Here is an 18,382-nt window from a genome sequence, read left to right as displayed (position 1 = left end):
GGCTATTACCTTGGCTTCCCCACCGGAACACCTTACCATGCTCGAGTAGAGACAAATCATCCTCATGAAAAGCGCTGGTTCTCGCTTGTTGCGAAAGCAGACACTCAAAGATAAAAAAAAGACATCACACTCTCACGTAACCGTGCTTCATTATTTCAATTATCCGTGGTCTTCGTTATATCAAAGTGACTCGAATGGACCTTCACCGCGGTGTCTTACAAAACACCGTTTAAAGCTAATTATATGCTTCAAAATGTAACGCTGGTGTTAGTGACTTGTTGGCAAACTTGCCTTAGGCAGGCTTGATTTTGGGAAAGCAATCACGTTATTATGGCTATAAAGCGTTTTAAAAGAGCGAAAGAACAACCAGTGGTCGCACAATGCGAATAGCATAACGGGTGGACCATACAATGGTCCAACCCAATACAAAAGCTTGTTATTGCTTCACTGGTTCACTACTTCATTTGTGATTTATTGTTCATTTGCCTCTTACTTTTTATGCTACATCTTTTTTGTTGTTTTTAGTCACTATGTTATTGTGTTTTTCTCTGGTACTTTGTATTCCTTTTTTTGTCATTCTTGATATCCGGTATGTCTTCCTTTCTCTTCTTGTGTAGTTTTTGTAGCTATATTTATGCACCAAAGTACATAATTTGATTCTTCTATTTTATTATCCACTGCCATTCTCTGATAATTGATTTTCTTTTTATCTTGCGTCGTATTTTCCTGAACAGATGTATAAATATATTTCCTTTGTTACAGTTTGTGCTTGATTACCTACACTATTCTATTCTCTTTTGTAATATTATTTTTTGCTTTATATTTCGTTGTATTATACATAACTTTTGCATGTATTATTCTACCTTAGCACCTCCCCTTTATATTGCTTCTTGTAAGCCGTGAAGGTATGAATAAATAAATAAATAAACAAATAAATAAATAAATATTTTAACCGTGGTGCATGCCCACTTCAGTCATAATTCCTCATCGTCGTCGGCCACTGCATAAACAATTGGCACAAAATTCCCTGCAAGTATTTAGCGGATACCACACTTCGCAGAAGAATGTCGAAAAATAGCATGCTAACCCAAAAAACTTATTATCAATGCTCCCGTGGGTAACAATCAAGTGTGCTTGCAGTAGTTACCCAATGAGTGTTTTTAAAAGGCTCTGGAAGGCCACTCTTCTAGCTTTCGCTGTGACTGTGCTGCGCCTTCCGCACAGGCGTGGCGTTTTTTTAATTACTATTAGATATAAAAGACACATACATAAGGCAAAATACTAATAAAGAAATGGTAAAATAAGTCGGGTTTGTTTGAATGTTAAGGCGGGGAACAAAAAGGACATCATGATTTTCTTGTGTGAAGTTGCAAGGCGGGCTAGTTGGTAAGGCATACTTGAATACCAATGGTAGCGCATGGAAGCGGGACACACACACACAAACACACACACACACACACACACACACACACACACACACGCGCGCACACACACACGCACACACGCACACACACACGCACGCACACACGCGCGCGCACACACACACACACACACACACACACACACACACACACACACACACACACAGGTAGCGCTGTCTGTGTGTGTCTCCATGTTATTTCTTGTTTCACGTTTCCTTGCGCTACCATTGTCATTAAAGATACTTGTATTGCAGAGTCATTCCATAAAGGTTTTCTGTGAAGTGAACCTAGAAAATTGTTGTGACAAAATGTCTTTATGTTTGCCTTCTGGCCATTTTCACTTCGTTATGAATGTTTGATCTTCACAAGCACACTTCAATGTAGTAATAGGCCTACAGCATATGGTTGCTTGCTTTAAGCTTAAAAAGTGATGCACTGTACGCGATGTGGTAGGCGTAGTATGGATAAAGACTGATTAATGAAGTCTTGGTTCCGAATAAATGTTGCCTCGTCGAGAAAAAGCAATGGCAAAAACGGAACAGACGACCACTAGCGTAAAACCACTCTTTCTTTCAACACTAGCATTTCGACCTCCAAGAGTTTTAGCACTATGACGGAATGATCACATCTCCACACCGAGAACTTACCAGCAGCATGGTAAGTCAAAAGCAATCTGGCTAATTTGTGTGATACTTCAAACCACTACGCTATGCCACAAAACTATTGACAACGTTCATGTGTTCTTTGTTATAAGGTGTACATAAAGCCAGAAAACTTCAAACCAAGTTTTATACACGATCGCAGCCATACCCATAAATTTACGCCAATTTAAATAATGTTGCGCTTACCAGCACCCAATAAATCAGTGCAATTTACACAGTTCTCGATTGCCACAAAACTTTTGTTGTATTGTTTATTCACTCTGCGTTTGATATATCATGAATATAGAGAGAACATGACCTTGTAAGCCGACAATTGAGAACAATACGTGTGTAATTGATCTCTGGTATCAATACAACAGTGCCATTGCTGTGCAAATGCTAAAGAAAGTGAGTATATCTTCATTCATACTGCCGTAAGCGCATGGAGGCCGGTAGTGCGTCATGTCACTCCCGAGTTAATTATCGTACCTTTGTCGTGGTTCTCACTAAATAAACTAGCCAGACAGTGGCTGCTGCCACAGCTCAAGGTTAACAGCAATGAAGCAACTAGCATGTGTTCAGATGCTCCTTGAGCGTGGTGTAAATGAAACTTTGAGTCCATTCAGAGGCCTCAACACAAGTTCACATGCCAACATCAGCTGGTCCCGCTGATCAACGGCCTCCAGGGTGAAGCGCCGAAGAATGGTGGCGACGATGATTTTAACTTCCATCAAAGCGTACCTCTGACCTGCAAAATAAAAAGAAATCCACACTGGAGCTTACCGAAGAGCTATCGGTCAGTGGTTTTATAAAACCACCTTACTTCCTTTTCTTCGGCCAAAGTACCATTATTCTGATTGCGGCCACACTCCATGACGTCGAAAAATTCGCATGCTATACCCATATTGGCTACACGGAGACCTTGAAATCATGGCTCCAAGTTGAGTAAGCAGGTGAAAGTCCGGTCTTTTATAGCTTGATAACTTTAAGTTTTGATAGATGACTTCGACTTACTCATTCATTTAATGCATGCCCTGCAAATTGTTTAAACGAGACTATTTCTTTTAAAAGCATAGCGGATGAAGGTGTCAAACAATAAAGCGAAAAGAAAGCTCGCGACAGATACGACAAGGCACACAGCTCAGTGTCTACGCAAAGCGAAGAGGTAAGCATGTTCCGCTGCACGCAATGAAAGGGTGAACTATTTGGCAGAGATAGTGGTAAAGGTGTTAAAACTGGCGTGTCTGGTGCAGGTACATGAGGTTATTTGGGAATATTATGCGGATTACTTGAAATGTAGAGTGCCATTGCTAAGGGTTCCCTAGACCAAGATACTTTCTGAGAACGCAGATACACAAAGAGAAGTGGTACATAGAATTTGCCGAGAAAGGCAATATAAGATGCACTCACGTCCAATCAGCAGTGAGCGCTATTTCAAGAAAGTATAATATTAATATAACCAAGTGTTGCGTATAACGTCCCAAAACCAGCGTGTGAATATAAAAGACGCCGTAGTGTACGGCTCCGGATATTTCGACCACATGGGGTGCTTTAACGTGCACCTAAACCTAAGCATGCCCACGGGCCTCCAGCATTTTCGCCGCCATCGAAAATGCGGACGCCGCCTTTTTTCGAGAAAGGAGCGCAAACGAACAGACTTCCCTTCAGTAGCCAGTTGGACCATTGCCCCTGCGGTGATCCACTAGGATCTGGCCAGTGTTAGAAAGAGATGCGGGTACATATAATCACTTGGTAGTGATAGAAATGAAAAAAGGGAAGTGTTTCATCTTAAATCCAGCTGAGGGTCAGGCTGGTTGGTAACCAAAACAGTATATGTAGCCTTTCCAAGCAGTGGACGAGTTCGTGTGTATGAAATAGCAGTCGTCCATTTTTGGTGGGCCGCGAACAAATCATGCACTGTTAACTTTCTGGAAGCCTACCCATTTCATGAAGCCTGTCACGTTCGCGCACATGCACTTGCATACAACGCGGGCGTAGTTGACGGAGAGAGATGACGATTCATTGCACGCCAGTTGAAACTGAAGGGGCCGCAAGTCGCAACTCACGACGCTGGCGGCGCATAGGTGCCATGCACTGCCGCGCCCCCTGTAGGTGCTGCACGTTTTCCGAGCTACACGAAAATAGTGTGCATGTTCATTTCATGCTTCAGCTCCACTTTTCGGCATTCGATTTTCGATTTGGCAAAAGTAAGTGGAAATGATTGATCAATGCAATGATAATTTATTTCTTCATAATTTTACTTTTTCCACGCTGACGAATGCTCCTTTAACGTGTGCTTTCGTCTCGCATAAAGCGACGTAAAATATAATATTTTAAAAAAATTTCCAAGGAGCCGTGCACGGTATCTGAAATGACCATCCCAAGGCGAAGGTGTATGGAACACCTTCCACGGCTGATAACCTAAAAGAGGGATCGTAAATCGAGAGTCTCGCTTCCTGTTAGACGCTACTCCATGAGGTCAACAGGCTATAAAGCCAATGAAAGCCTGGGGGCAGTTACTTTGTAATTTTTAATTGAATTGAAGTTATATATAAACCAAACGGAAGAGATTGTGGATGACCAAACAACTTGCCGTTGACGCGGGGATACAAATCAATAACATCCGCATTGAACATGCAGGCTGACGATTTCGCCACGGCGATGACCATTGGCTCATTCACTTTCCGAAGTAATATTTATAAACATGTGTGTGCTACGCAGGAAGTGTTTTCCATGAACACATGATGCTCTTCAGTGCTTCACGGCTTGTAATATCATTTAAATAGTGATACCTTCACATCGTCAAGCTCTGCTGCAGTCTAAATGCTGCCAACAATTTCATGCTACCCAGAAAAGTAAAAAGAAAAGTAAAAGTAAAAGTAAAAGTAAAAGTAAAAAGAAAATTTCTTCATTCTAGTGCCACTGATCAAGCTAATTTTCTGGTTGAAAAATAACTATGGTTATAATTTTGAAAACGTGGCTAATACACCCAGTGGCCTGCGGTTGCGAAGTAATAATTTTTGTGAAGTAATAAAATTGATAGGTAGATATACCTTGCGAAACGCTAACACTAGGACGCATTGAGAGGCATAACAAAAGGAAGAGTGGAATATTGAAGCTTGCGATCAAAACATTTTGGAAATGAGGGTTGTGTAGTGGAGCCGACGTTTCGAAATTCTGACTCTTTTTCGAGGCTGCAACTAAAAGTCCAGTTTTATTCATGGACAAGACAAGTCCCTTTGTTGAAACGTTGGTACAAATCCTTCACTTATGAGTTTTCTTTACAATATAGAGTAACTTTGTGCGCTCTGCTATGAATAATAAGGTAGAAAGGGAAGAAAAAAAGGAAAACGATAATTATAGGGAGCATGTGTATTGTCTAATGATTCACGAGTGTTTTGGTTTGGCATAGTGATGGTTGGTATGTTCCCGTGCATGTCTATTCAACGGAGGAGGAGGAGGTAGAGGAAGGAAAGGCAGGAAGGCCAACCAGGTGAGCGTCCGGTTTGCTATCCTACACTGGGGAAGGGGACGGAGAGATAAAAAGAGAGAGATAGAAAAATAGAAGATAAAAATACAGGTGAGCTAAAACTAGACTGCTGCGTAGTTTGATAGCAGTGGACGCAGGACTTAAGGCGTATCACGTTCCACTTTGAGTCGTCGGTTCATGGTGCCTACTGAAGGCTTGCAAGCACTGGACGTAGAACATTCAGTACCTGTTGTGCGGCTTCAGTGTGTGGCGATTTCGGCCTGCCGACGAACACTTGACGTGTGTCGAGCAGTGATCGAAGAACTATTAGAATAGGTTTGTCTTTTGGCGTGGCCAAGGTGTGCTGTAGATAAGCATATCGCTGCGACTTCAGCTATTGCCGGAGGCCAAACTGTGTCAGTTGTGTCCTTGTTAGTGACAACTATCGCTCATTGATATGAATGCGGCTTTGGCAATGTACGCACAGTGGAATCCGCAGAAACCACGCTTTTCTCTGCATTTTGCTGCGTACCAGCCGAGTACAATCCGGGTGGAGAAGGAGATGGTGAAGCAGGGTGTCAAATGGGCGCTGCGGATGCAGGGTCATTGGATTTTCCTGATGAATGTCGGCGTCGATGGCGCCGAATTCTTACGGTTGCCGTGACCTCGCGATGCGATATATGGTCTCTCGTCATTCGCCTCAACACAGCTGTCTTTTTTTTTAATTTTTGGACTGTTTTTTGAGGACACTTCGCGAGGTTCGTTTGAATTGGAACACTTGAGAACAGTGGCTTTACAAGTGGCCGCGGAATGAGTTTCAGCACTGAGTAGTATTGAAAATTAGGCAAGTTGGTAACGTTTTATTGTTCAAGGTATACAGCGCTCGTCCTGGGTCTTTCTATTTATATGTCTTCTGTTTTCGTGCTGTTTACCTTCAATTTTAGCACAGCGAGAGCATACTCGCTTGCCTTTGCATACGCTTCATGCAGTTGAGGCACTGCAGCGGCTTCAGCACATACGGTCTTACAGAGTGTCTGTAGTGGCCCACCTTAACGTGCGAAGGTAGAGAGTTGCCTCTAAAATCTATTTTCACGCAGCGTGAGCTACGCAAACGAAAAACCTTGTTGATGTCCCGTCACCTGACAGGTGAGGGGCCATCAGCGATGTACAAGGATCATTTCTGATATCTACCAAGTCCTCCAGCGACCATGACGGCCACGACCACGAAACGTACGGGATCCGACTGTGACAGCAAGGACACTGATGTCTACTCACTGACAGGTGAGAGGCCATCTGACGATGGCTTCGAAGTTGTAACGAGCCGAAAGATGAAAAGACGTAATTCCAGGACCTCTTCATCCCCGAACACACCGAATGAACGAGCTCCGCGAGGGACAGATGCCAACACCATCATCTTCGTTCCTACTGAGTCCAACGGCAACATGAAGCGCTTCAACGGGCAATCTGTTTCGGCGCGGATCGAGCGACTAGTGCCACATGAAATTATTCAAATCAGACTGAACCCGCGTAAGAATTTCATGGCAATTGATGTTTTGCATGCTATCGCACTGAACGGTCTACGCAACGTCACAGAGATGGGTGGTATAAACGTCCACTCCTACATACCGATTAGCCCGAGCATCGTCACCGGTGTGATTTACGACGTTGACGCAGCCATTTCGTAACGAAGGAAGTACAAGGCCTTACCTATGCAGTTCCTGGGACCCGCAGAGAAGGGCACATACGCGTACGGGTGCCGGTGTACAACGTTCTCCGGTAGAAACCTGTCGGGGTCGAAGACTTCGGGATCTGGAAACACACTTGGGTCTCTATGAAGAGCGTATATGAAAATATCAACGTCACTGTCCGCTGGAACAACGTGTTTACCTGCACGGAGGAAATATTACGCTCGGTTATTCGTAACTAGAAAATCATTTAAAACTTATGCAAACCGACTAGAAATATTCCACCTAAGCATGTAGAAATACTGAACATTTAATTTAGATAAATATATTGCTACATGCCTATACGACTTATCAAAGAGAAGTTCTCAGAATAGTAATATTTATTGGTATATTCCTATTCTATATTTGTAAACACGGTAGGCACTGAGTGACGTCACGGCGTGTTGGCTCCGCCTAGTCGTCTAGGCTGAAAGCGCGCCACCAGCCACTATTACGCGCGATGACGAGCGGAGCAGGTGCGCAAACTGCCTTCGAGAGCAGCGCGTCGGGACGCCTCTCACATGTTTACAAGCGGCGTCCGCAACACAGGAAGTTGCAGTCACTGTAGAGGGGTTCTGAAATGAACATGTGAGCTATTTTGACGTGTATCTCTGGCTTTGAGCACCTCATGAAACATATGAGTTACCTTAACTGCGGAAATGTAGCTCATTCGCAAAATATCATCGTCCTTGCTGCAGCCTACGTCACACGTGTACACTTTAATTTGTACTAATGCAAGGACACACTCAATTCAGCAAGAGGCTCTAGAGTACAATGTGCAAATGCGCAGTGTAAAAATACGTGGCCATGAATTTCATGGCAACTCCTCTTATATAATAAATGTGCCAGAGAAGTTATTCATGCAAATGACCAGAGCGACCTCAGTGACACTTTCATCCAATTTTTTCGTACCGCACTAGCAAATATTGTTTACCCAGGAACCTAACAAGCCTGTACTGATTCAATCAATTTCGTATTTGACCTGTATCTTTGTAACCACTCTCCTCTTTATTGCCTCTGGCCTTGAGGGTGAATGGAAATAAATACATAAATAAATCCGTAACACGCTTGCGATAACGCTTCAACAACATGCTGTGGACAATGCGGTTACATACTTGTAATGTCCGCGGCTCAATTCGTACGCTCAAGCCGACGCTGCGAAATGCGTACGACTGGGCAAGTTTCTTGCATGATAGTTTTCTGTGAATTCACACAGACGTGAAAATTTAGTGAAGCACACCAGAGCCAAAATGGGCATTTGTTTCAGGTGTGTCATCACAGTTGCGTATAATAATAAAAACCATATCTAAGTCACTCTTTCGTTCGAAGCTAATTTAGTGAACCATACCTACGCAGAAAGAAACACATGCTCGATCGTTGGCTCGATGACAGAGGGACACCTTTGGTTCTCGTCAGTATGGCGATATTATTTTGAAGTGTCGAAGACTTTTGCAGTTATATCAAGAATGGCAACCGCAAAAAATGTCATTGTCATATGGCCCTACGGTCATATGACAATGCTATTAAGAAAGTTAACGTGCGTTGAGGTAAACGTGCTTGAAACGCCTCCACGGTTATTAAAAAGCGTAATTACATGGCTTATTTCAATGCTTGAAAGAGCTAATTGCTTTTCAGGGGTAAGCCGCTCCAAAACACAACCGGTAAAGTGGCGTCGAAGGCAAGTTCTCGCGTTTCACAGCTGCGGCTAATTGGCGAAGGTTTTCGTCAACAGAAAAAAAAAGACCTGGTCCATCTTTCTTGTGCCTTTCCGTGCAAAGCACCGTTAAAGTTCGTTAAAGTACTGTGGTAGGCTCCGCGGCTTTTGCCTACCAAGCGAAACCAAACGCTCGACAACAGCACCACCGCATTTTCGTGGCGTGTTTCCGGCGAAATTTGTCTATAGGGAGCAGTTATTCTTCCTTGTAGAACTAAGGCGAGGCGGCCTGCAGCATGGATGATTTAGCCATTAATATCCCACTGTTTATATTGTCAAACTTTGTTTGGTGGCGTTTTGTCGCCTATGAAACAGCACATGGTTTGAACAATCTCTTGCATGATACGTGCTTCAGGAAATAAAAAGTGCCTGAAAAGAGCAGGGGTTAGGAAAAATTAAAGCAAGTGCATATCTTTGCCCTCCCAAATGTTATACAGTAATGGCTAGTTAGTTCACATTACACAATACCATCAAAACCATCCAAATCAACCATAAACCGAATTAACAAAAGTGTTCATTCAACAATGAAGCACACATTTTTGTTACGTCAAACCGTAAACCCAGTTACTATTCAGCATTAGAGCAGTGCGAAAGCGACAATATTCTTTATTTGCGATATTTTTCACGACGTGATAATATTATTATCTGTTGTTTTGCATCCTAAAATGACAATATGAATATGAGAGACGCCGTAGGGGACAGCTCTGGAAATCGTGACCGTCTGGTGTTTCTTAACGTGCACTGACATCGCACAGTAGACAGGCCTCGAGCATTGCGCTTCCATTGTTCACAATGTGAACTTGGCCGCAAGAAGCTGGAACGTATAGCACTTCAGTGCACATGGGAACTATGCGTACGACATCGATTTGCCTAGCCTTCGTACAATACGTTTGTTCTGGCTTCGCGTGGCTTGAAGCTGCTTTGTCACGAAACAACAAGTGGCAAATGCTCAGCAGGTACGCTTCACCACCCTAATATTTTAGGCTTACCACTTCAAAACGGATAACGAAGTGAACAACGGTTTGTTCTTTCCTTCGAAACAAAACCAAAACGCAGCAATAAACGAAGCCACAAGGGTGTCTGCCGCCCGCAAGCACGAAGACTAGGCAAATCTATGTATGTCATACACATGATTCCCACGGTCGCTGAACGATTGCAGCGCCAGCGTCCCCTCTTAGGAAACTGAGTTATGTACCAACAACGTGGTCGTACATGGCGACAACGCCTTCCTGAAAGCCCACGGCCGCTCCACCTTTCTGCCAATACCTTTTACATCCGCTTGCGCCGCATCATTGCGGCGCTTTGTGCTTGGTGTGCTTCGTGGATTGTCCGACATAACCGTGTTGCAGCCACATATGACCGAATTAACAGGAGTCTCATGCTATGCAACATAGAATATGCCAGCAGGAACTAACGAATATATCTGGACTATCCGATATTCCTTGTCAATTGAGGTCGAATTTATGAGATTTTGCTCTGTTTAAGCAGTATACTGCCCAAACACAGCAAAAGCTGATTATTTATCGTTAAGTGTTGATACGCTATACTGTATCAACACTTGTTTCTATTCAATTGAATGTATGTTTTGATCTTGCTAGGACTCGTGCTTTTATTTTTTATATGTGAATAAATGTAAGACGGTGTTAATATGGGTGTGGGGGTAATAGTAATAACATTATTATTATTATTATTATTATTATTATTATTATTATTATTATTATTATTATTATTATTATTATTATTATTATTATTATTATTATTATTATTATTATTATTATTATTATTAACAGATGAACGGTAGATCAGGTCCGCTGTCACAGCTGCTGTGAACATGAGTAAAGCTGTGCACACGTACAAGTCACTACATCACTTCAATCTATCCGATATAGAGTTACACAACGAAAACCGACCAGATGGTAACCTTTTATATAAGAATTCTCGGTCATTCTTAACATAACATTTCCACGCTGAATTTCTACTCACTGATAAATTTTATGGCGAAATCAATGGCATAATTTTTCTGAACATCGGCTGAATGGCGATTGAGCACAAATCCCTCAATCCGCCCTTACCTCCTCAAACTATTTGACACGCCAACCTCTCTCGATAGCCTATTACGGTCCTTTCTTTTTCTCGCCTCCTTCCTCCATTATTTTTCGATCTTGCTCTTCTCGTAACCCACTTGTGTGGTCGGGCAAGAGGGAGCAAAGTGCAGACGTAATACATGCTGATAACGAATGCATGTGTGTCTTTGACGGCCACAGTTCCCGTGTTCAAAAGCGTGACTCAATCGATAGTCACTGATTAACAGTTTCTCATCGCTTCAGTTTGCGAATAAATGCAATTCGTACACACACAATGCAGCACATGGCTCGTGTTCGGGGCAGGAAGTCAACTTACCTAAGCTAATATCTTCGGATGTCGCTCTTCCGATGACCGGAACTGATGGAAATAGGCGTTGGCACTCCTTTAAAGAAGGTAATTTACTCCTTCGTCAGTCCAATGGTTTTGTATTTAAATTCCCACCTACCTTGAGCACACGGTCAAAGTACTTGAGTTCCTTAATTTTTTCTAAGGTTATATCAGCATCGAGGTCACTTTGTAGGACGCTATCCAATTCTTTGTGAATTTTCGCTTGAACGTGGTGGTGTGATGCAATCATATACAGTGACCAAGCAATGCCCATGGCAGTTGTGTCGTGTCCCTGCAATGCATGACAGGCGTCAGAGCTTGTGTGATATTGTTTTTTTTTTGTTCTTCACATAAACTCTGAAAGCCCAGTCAGGCAATATATGGAGGGGTTTTATTTGTACAATGAATTTGCAAATCAAACATCGTTATTGTGTAATTAAAATGGTAAACAAAGTAAAATACAGTTCCGCAGACAAAGATGCAAAATGGTAAAAATTGGTGACATGAATGAAAACTAAATAAGAGGGAAATGGCTATAGTGCGAAAAAGTATGAATAAATATACAGAAAATTGCCATAAAATTCAATAACAATGAAAGAAGAATTTAAATAAACACATACATGCACATAGTAACACGCATAAATAGGTAATTATTATGTCCAAGAAAATATACAACTTGTTTACAAAAGCGGCATGATCAATGATTGAAGCGGTGTCCCCCGGTAGTGTGTTACAGTGATGTGTGGCTCGAAGTAATGGCGATTGTTGATACATGTTTGTGCGTGAAATGAAAGGCTGTATTTTGAATTGGTGATCAATACGTTTGGAAATATAGAGTGTGTTTATGGGGGCTTCTCGAAAGCAAGAATTACTATGATAAAATGTTTAAAATTGTGACAACAGTGATGAACGTCTGTGTTTTTAAAAGGGGGTATAATGAAAGTGAATGCTTAATATATGTAATGCTGTAGTTTGAAAAATACTGCTTGGGCATACATCTTGCCGCTATATTTTGTATTAATTCTAGTTAATTGATTATATATGAGTGATGTGGGTTCCAGATGATGGATGTATATTCACTCAATCTTTGAACGGACAAGTGTAATGTACGCTAGCATTTTAGTGGTAGAGTTCGTCAAGTACAGGTTTCTTTTAATAAATCCAAGTGTTTTTCATGCCTTACTAGTTATGCTTTCTATGTGTTCATCCCACGATAGCTCATGCAGATGATAAAAGAATTCTGAGGTATTTAAACATAGAAAGATTTTCAATGAGGACACCTCGAATTTTATATTGGTTCAGTTCTGTTTTACATGCTATGGCAAATGTCATGACCTTAGTTTGAAAGGTGTTAATTCGCATTTGCCGCTGGTCACACCAAAGGGCGAGTTTATTAAGATTGGACTGTAATGATTCGTAACCTGAAGTGATACTCAAAGCCGTTCTCCTCACAACGAAATGAGCAAAAAAATCGTAGTATTCGTGGTTCAAGCTTTAAAGGCCGTGAATTGTATTTATTGCAATGCAGACTGTCGTCTCAATTTCTCTCTTGTATATACTGCAGAACGCGTGATGAAACTCCAGGGATGAACATTCTAGCATCAATCGCAGTTCACAATAGGACTATCTTATTTAGCGCGTAACTCGAGTATAATAATTAGTGCCCTCACTATGATTGCACCAAACTTTGGTGATTGACTTTACTGTAAATATTGTGCCAGCATTACTGTGCACTGCCACTGCCAGCAAACTTACGGCTATTCAAACTGCTTAAATATATATTGCTTTACTCTTTTGTGCCACACCAGGGAAAGCCTGAACGGAATAATGGTTCTTTTCGGGAGTAAATATGTGCTTGTCACAAGCAAGATCACCTCAGATAAAATATGTTCCGATGTGATAGAGCACTTACATCAAATAGTTTTAAGGGTTTCTAAAAGGCATATCATCTTTGAGAGAACCACCACGCTCTTCACTCCGTGTCTTTAGGGGATACGTAAGTCATATTAAGCCGATGTTGATTGCTGAAATAATTGTTCAGAAGCCTCGTAGTGCTACTTTTGTGACGAGGAAGTACTTTTTTTATAATAAAAGCACCTTTCAGTGGTCCGCATTGGTTGGCACACTTCAAATTACTCTTTCGAGTGGAACCGTTCATGTCGCTTTTGCCGTACACAAAGTTTCCCAGCTTTAATGTACGGACACTGACGCTATAGTAGCAGCAGAACAAAAATAGCGGGAGCCACAGCCGTAACAACGGCTATTTAACAATTCTCTGCCATTACCACCAGAAGGCAGGCGTGCTTGCTTCAAGTGGGCCCCACTAGATGGCACGACCTGTCCAGGTTAACCAGGCAAAAATAGCACTTTTGAACCACTCGCGCCATTCCCCCTAGTGATGTCAGGCGGTTATTTTTTATGAATGAAACAGAAATGGACAAGAAGTATTTTATTACGTCTTTTGATGCATGCAAGGTTCTGTTATTTAGTGCAGCTAGTTTGATTACTAGTTAATAATTGTAGGTGGTAAGTTTGACGTCATGGGGGTTATCTTGCGAATGTCCTACTCGCGGCGCATGTGTTCTCGTGTATTTACATTAATTTGTCAGTATGTGGGTTCTGCTGTTGATGATATTGTCATTTTAGATGTTTTCGCACACTTTGCTTTCACTATGACTTAAGGGGAGATGCGGGTCGAAAAACGCAATTTTTTTTTTCAAAATTACCGATGTTTTATTTTCACCAATTTTGATAAGATTAGTACCTCTACTGTTATGAAAAAATAATACAGGTCGAGACATAACTGGAAATGCTTTAAAATTTAATCTATAAAGCACAAGGCGCCTGTTAAAAGGTCAAATGTGCGCAGTCTTCGAGCACCTTGTCGCCGATAATGCGCCGCCGCTAGCCATTGTTGATCGCATGAGTCGAAGAGTCCAGTCTCACTCTTCAAATAACAACAGTTTCTCTCACTGATTCAGCGCAAGAAATAATAAAAAGACTAACTCTTCTGCGCGTTTTTCGAGCACCGCGACTGGCGTATCCCATGGTACGAATAGGGGACCGCCATTGGCCGCTGTGGGCCTGTATGGGCTGTGAAACCTATTTGCGGGGTCCATGTCTCGTCGAGCAGCGCAGCTGAACAATGCTTTTCTCGTGTAATTATCTTCGTTATGAATGAAAAAAGGCATGGCTCGCAAGTGAAAGCCGTTGTGCGGCATGCTCTGAAGGAATATAGGCTACGACGTCAGCGCCAATCTTGAGAGGTCGAAACAGCTCGCAGTGAGAGAACTTAGCAGGGAAGACATTGCCATTATGTATACCACGGTATGTGGCACAAACATGGCTGCAATATGGCATGACACTGCCCTTAGTTTGGATTTCGCAGTCCTGTCGAACTTCTTCCTATCTTGCAGTTGGCACAAGGCTCAGCCAGATAGAGTGGAAGTTTGGCAAGTGTTTTGTGGCCCTGTCTGTGAGCGAAATGTCTGTGAGGAGTCGGCTCGAAAACACCGAGAAGGACAAACTCATGATGCTAGCGTATTTTAGTCGCAGTGCCCACTACAAGAAGGGTTGTTCTTTTTGGTGTGCAAATTGCATCTGATTTATTAATATATTTCATAAATAAAAACTCAATTTTAACTTTAAAACTCGTTTTTCTCAAAACACAAATTTTGCCATTTTTTCCAATGTGCCCCTCCTTTTTCGGGCACTTCTAGTGCTCGGATATGCATGAAATTTCGCCCAAAATTTTTCCAAAGTATGACAAATGCAATTATCTACTCTAAATTGCAATATTTTATTGTGTAATAAAAATTGTATGTATACCTTTTCTAGGGTAGGTAAAATATGGGCTTTTTGGTAGGGAAATATGGGTAGGTGAAATATGGGTGAAATATGGGTGAAATACGTCTATTATTTTTCACGCGTATTACATACTTTGTATACGCTTCCTAATTAGTTATTTGCACTCTACACTTTATTCAAAGTATTATGAACTACGAATGGTAAAAAATTACAGAATTTTAGGGATGAAAAGAGGGGGGCAAAAGGGTTAAGGTTTTCAATTTGTCAGGTTTCAGAGCTAAAGTGTGTAACTTGCAAGAAAAGTAATTATATATTTGAAGTCAGCATAACAAGTTCCATAAACAGCTCAAGTTTCATTGCTCTAGGGTGAATATTAAAGAAAAAGTTAAAACACAAGCAAACATTCACGGAAGCAACAATACTGTGTATAAAAGAAGTGTTGCCTAAAATTTGTAGCTGCTAAAGTTTCACGACGTTCAACTGGCGTGCTAAAGCTGACGCCACTTGAATAAGACAACTGTTCATTTGCAAATGAATTGCATATGCGCAGTTCTGACGCATAGTTGTCCCTCTTAAAAACAAAGAAAAGGTCGAGTACCGAGGGCCACGCAAGAAAAGTAATCGCCATGCATCCATACCCATACTGAAATTATCTGGGCTTTTATGTCCCAAAACCTTGATATGATTACGAAAGAGGCCATATAGGGGAAGGCTGCTGAAATTTCGACCTTTTGGTGTTCTTTGACGTGCGCTGACATGGCACAGTACATGGCTTCTACCATTTTGCCTCCATCAATATGCGGCCACCATGGCCGGGATTCAACCCTTGACCTTCGGGTCTACAGCCGAACACCATAACAACTGATACACCCCAACGACCTTTACGCAATATTATTGATGATTTCAGCCACGTCAAGCGCAAAAATCACAGTATGAGTATAATGAGATAAACTGTAGTGGAGGCCTCGGGAAATATCGACCATCTGCTGTTCTTTAACGAGAACTGACATTGCACAGTGCTCCGGTGACTAGCTTTTCGCCTCAATCCTAATGCTGCCACCACAGCGCCTATCGCACCCACGACTCTCCGGTGAGTTTTCAAAGAAAGAAACGCAAGCCAGGCAGACGAGAAATAATATCGGGCGACAAAAAAAGAACCCTTTTTACGTGCTCTTTCCTTTAGAGTGAAAAAAAAAGTATTCTGTCAGATTTGCGTTGGTGCAGTTGAGAGGAGATCGCGTTAGAATGACGCCGTTATTCGCGCAATATTGGTTTGTTGAGTGCAAGTCGTTTCTCGCTGTTGTACGCCCGCGTGCTTTGATTTGGGTGCACGTTAAAGAACCCCAAGTGGTCGACATTTCCGGAGCCCTCCACTATGGCGTCTCTCATAATCATATGGTGGTTTTGGGACGTTAAACCTCAGATATCAATCAATCAATTTGGCTCTCGCTCCAGTGTAATATCCCGTCACGCTTTTTTTTGTAATATGAACTTTCTTTTGTAAAAAGTTAACCTCATGATAAAAATTATTGTTCTTCCTAATACTGTAAACAGTTTTTGGCTTTTATAGATACTTGAGTGAAAAGGTGAATTTAAAGAAATGTGTGAAAGAATGTTCCACGGTACGGTGGCCTTAAAATACAGCTATGGTCACTCACTTTGCGGCTACTTAATACTTGTTTTCTCTTCTTGACAATATTCACTTCTCTTTATAACACCTATACACTGGCACATATCTGCTGCGCTGATCAAGAATAAACCATTCTTTATGATGCATTTTGTTCAGACTGCTTTACCTTTTTATTTACTCAGCATCCACTATCGCCCTATATAATGTTGGGAAGTTCTTCGAAATGTACATTGATCAATCCGCTTGAAGCATGTGTTCAGCTGGATTGATAACTAAACTGCTGTGTTTCCTTAACTTTGTCAAGTAATACGCACATTCTCGATCAATATCGAGACTTCAAGAAACTGAACACAAGCAGTAATGAAACTGGAATTTTGCAATGCGCAGGTGTCAAGTAGGAATCTGAGTGACGAGAAGTATTAGTCGTTTGCTTCCTACGAAAAGAGGTCCCTCAATGGATTCATCTTGTTTATGGGCTATGTAAAATGATCTTATTCTGATATTTTGTACACCAAGGCTTGTGTATTTATGTCGCAGAAAAGTTTCTTTATCAAACTCTTCTTACCGCGCTGAACAAGGGAAACGTGGTTTATATAAAATCCGGGTAGTTCTTGAAAGTTTTGCAGAATGTTTGACGTGAAATATGATATCTTCAGCGTCAAAACTTCCCGTCTTCGCAACCTACAGCATCTTGCGTTGTCTGTTTCATCACCCGTACATGGAGCAGCATGCCAGGCGAAAAGCCAGACAAACATATCCAGCACTGCAATGAAATAGTTTCTCTTTCTCTCTTACCTCGAACATGAAGGTATCCACTTCTTCTCGTATATCATCAGTTGTCAAGGTAGAGTCAACCTCTATGCTGTAACGAAGCAGGATGTCAATGAAGGTCAACCTCTTGAACGTCCGGCCCGTAAGGTGAAAGTCTTCGTCCATTTTAGGTGTGTTGTCCTTTTTGCTGTTTGCCGCATGTATTTCGTTTATTATCTCTTCTCGTCTTTTGGAGATGACCTGTCAATAAAAGATGGTTTTCAGATAAGCACAGATCGCTTGCAATCTTCAAAACTGACAGCTTGAACTGCATTCATTCATTTATTTTCTTCAAACGCTTGGACCATTTAATGTACAACGAAGTACACGTGCACAGATCGGGTGAAAAGTGGCATCTTTTATGTTGTCAGAATGAGATTTAGAAGAAATGTCAACCAGATATTATCACGTAACACCATACACGTCCAATAACCTACCTAACTTACCAATCTGCCCACTTTTTCGCTAAGTTGGCCATACCATTGGGAATTAGGATGTGAATTCAATTCTTAGCAAGAAAGTCCTTTTGTAAGGCTACCGCAATGTTCAATAAAAATTTTATGGGGGCTATTTGGTATGGCATTATTTTTTTGCAACGCTGAATTGTGACACAATTGCAATGTCTAAATTGTGACACAAGTGCAATGTCTGCAAACTGCAACTACTTATATGCTAACAAGTCATGTCAACGTTGGTGGCATTAATAATATTTCTCTCCTTCTTTGTTTACTTTGATTGACCTTGCTCCTTTCCT

The 18,382-nt window shown here is 41.7% G+C and overlaps 1 protein-coding gene across 4 annotated transcripts in view; it reads right to left on the bottom strand.

The window, feature by feature from the left end:
• Window positions 1–2,301: 2,301 nt before the first annotated feature.
• The window catches only part of LOC119161238 (cytochrome P450 4c3), a 162,344-nt gene continuing 146,263 nt past the window's right edge, over window positions 2,302–18,382 (bottom strand). For all 4 annotated transcript variants that reach the window (XM_075879664.1, XM_075879666.1, XM_075879665.1 and 1 more), the window contains 5 exons: window positions 17,614–17,829; window positions 11,500–11,673; window positions 11,370–11,436; window positions 7,239–7,418; window positions 2,302–2,810 (listed from right to left, as the gene is read on the bottom strand). In XM_075879664.1, coding sequence (XP_075735779.1) covers window positions 2,641–2,810; window positions 7,239–7,418; window positions 11,370–11,436; window positions 11,500–11,673; window positions 17,614–17,829 — 807 coding nt within the window. In that variant the 3' untranslated portion in view covers window positions 2,302–2,640. The remainder of the gene's footprint in view (window positions 2,811–7,238; window positions 7,419–11,369; window positions 11,437–11,499; window positions 11,674–17,613; window positions 17,830–18,382) is intronic.

The sequence above is a fragment of the Rhipicephalus microplus genome, chromosome X (genome assembly GCF_043290135.1).
Source record: "Rhipicephalus microplus isolate Deutch F79 chromosome X, USDA_Rmic, whole genome shotgun sequence".
Lineage (NCBI taxonomy): Eukaryota > Metazoa > Arthropoda > Arachnida > Ixodida > Ixodidae > Rhipicephalus > Rhipicephalus microplus.
Note: the sequence above shows the minus strand (reverse complement) of the source record. Positions and strands in the feature narration are given on the sequence as shown.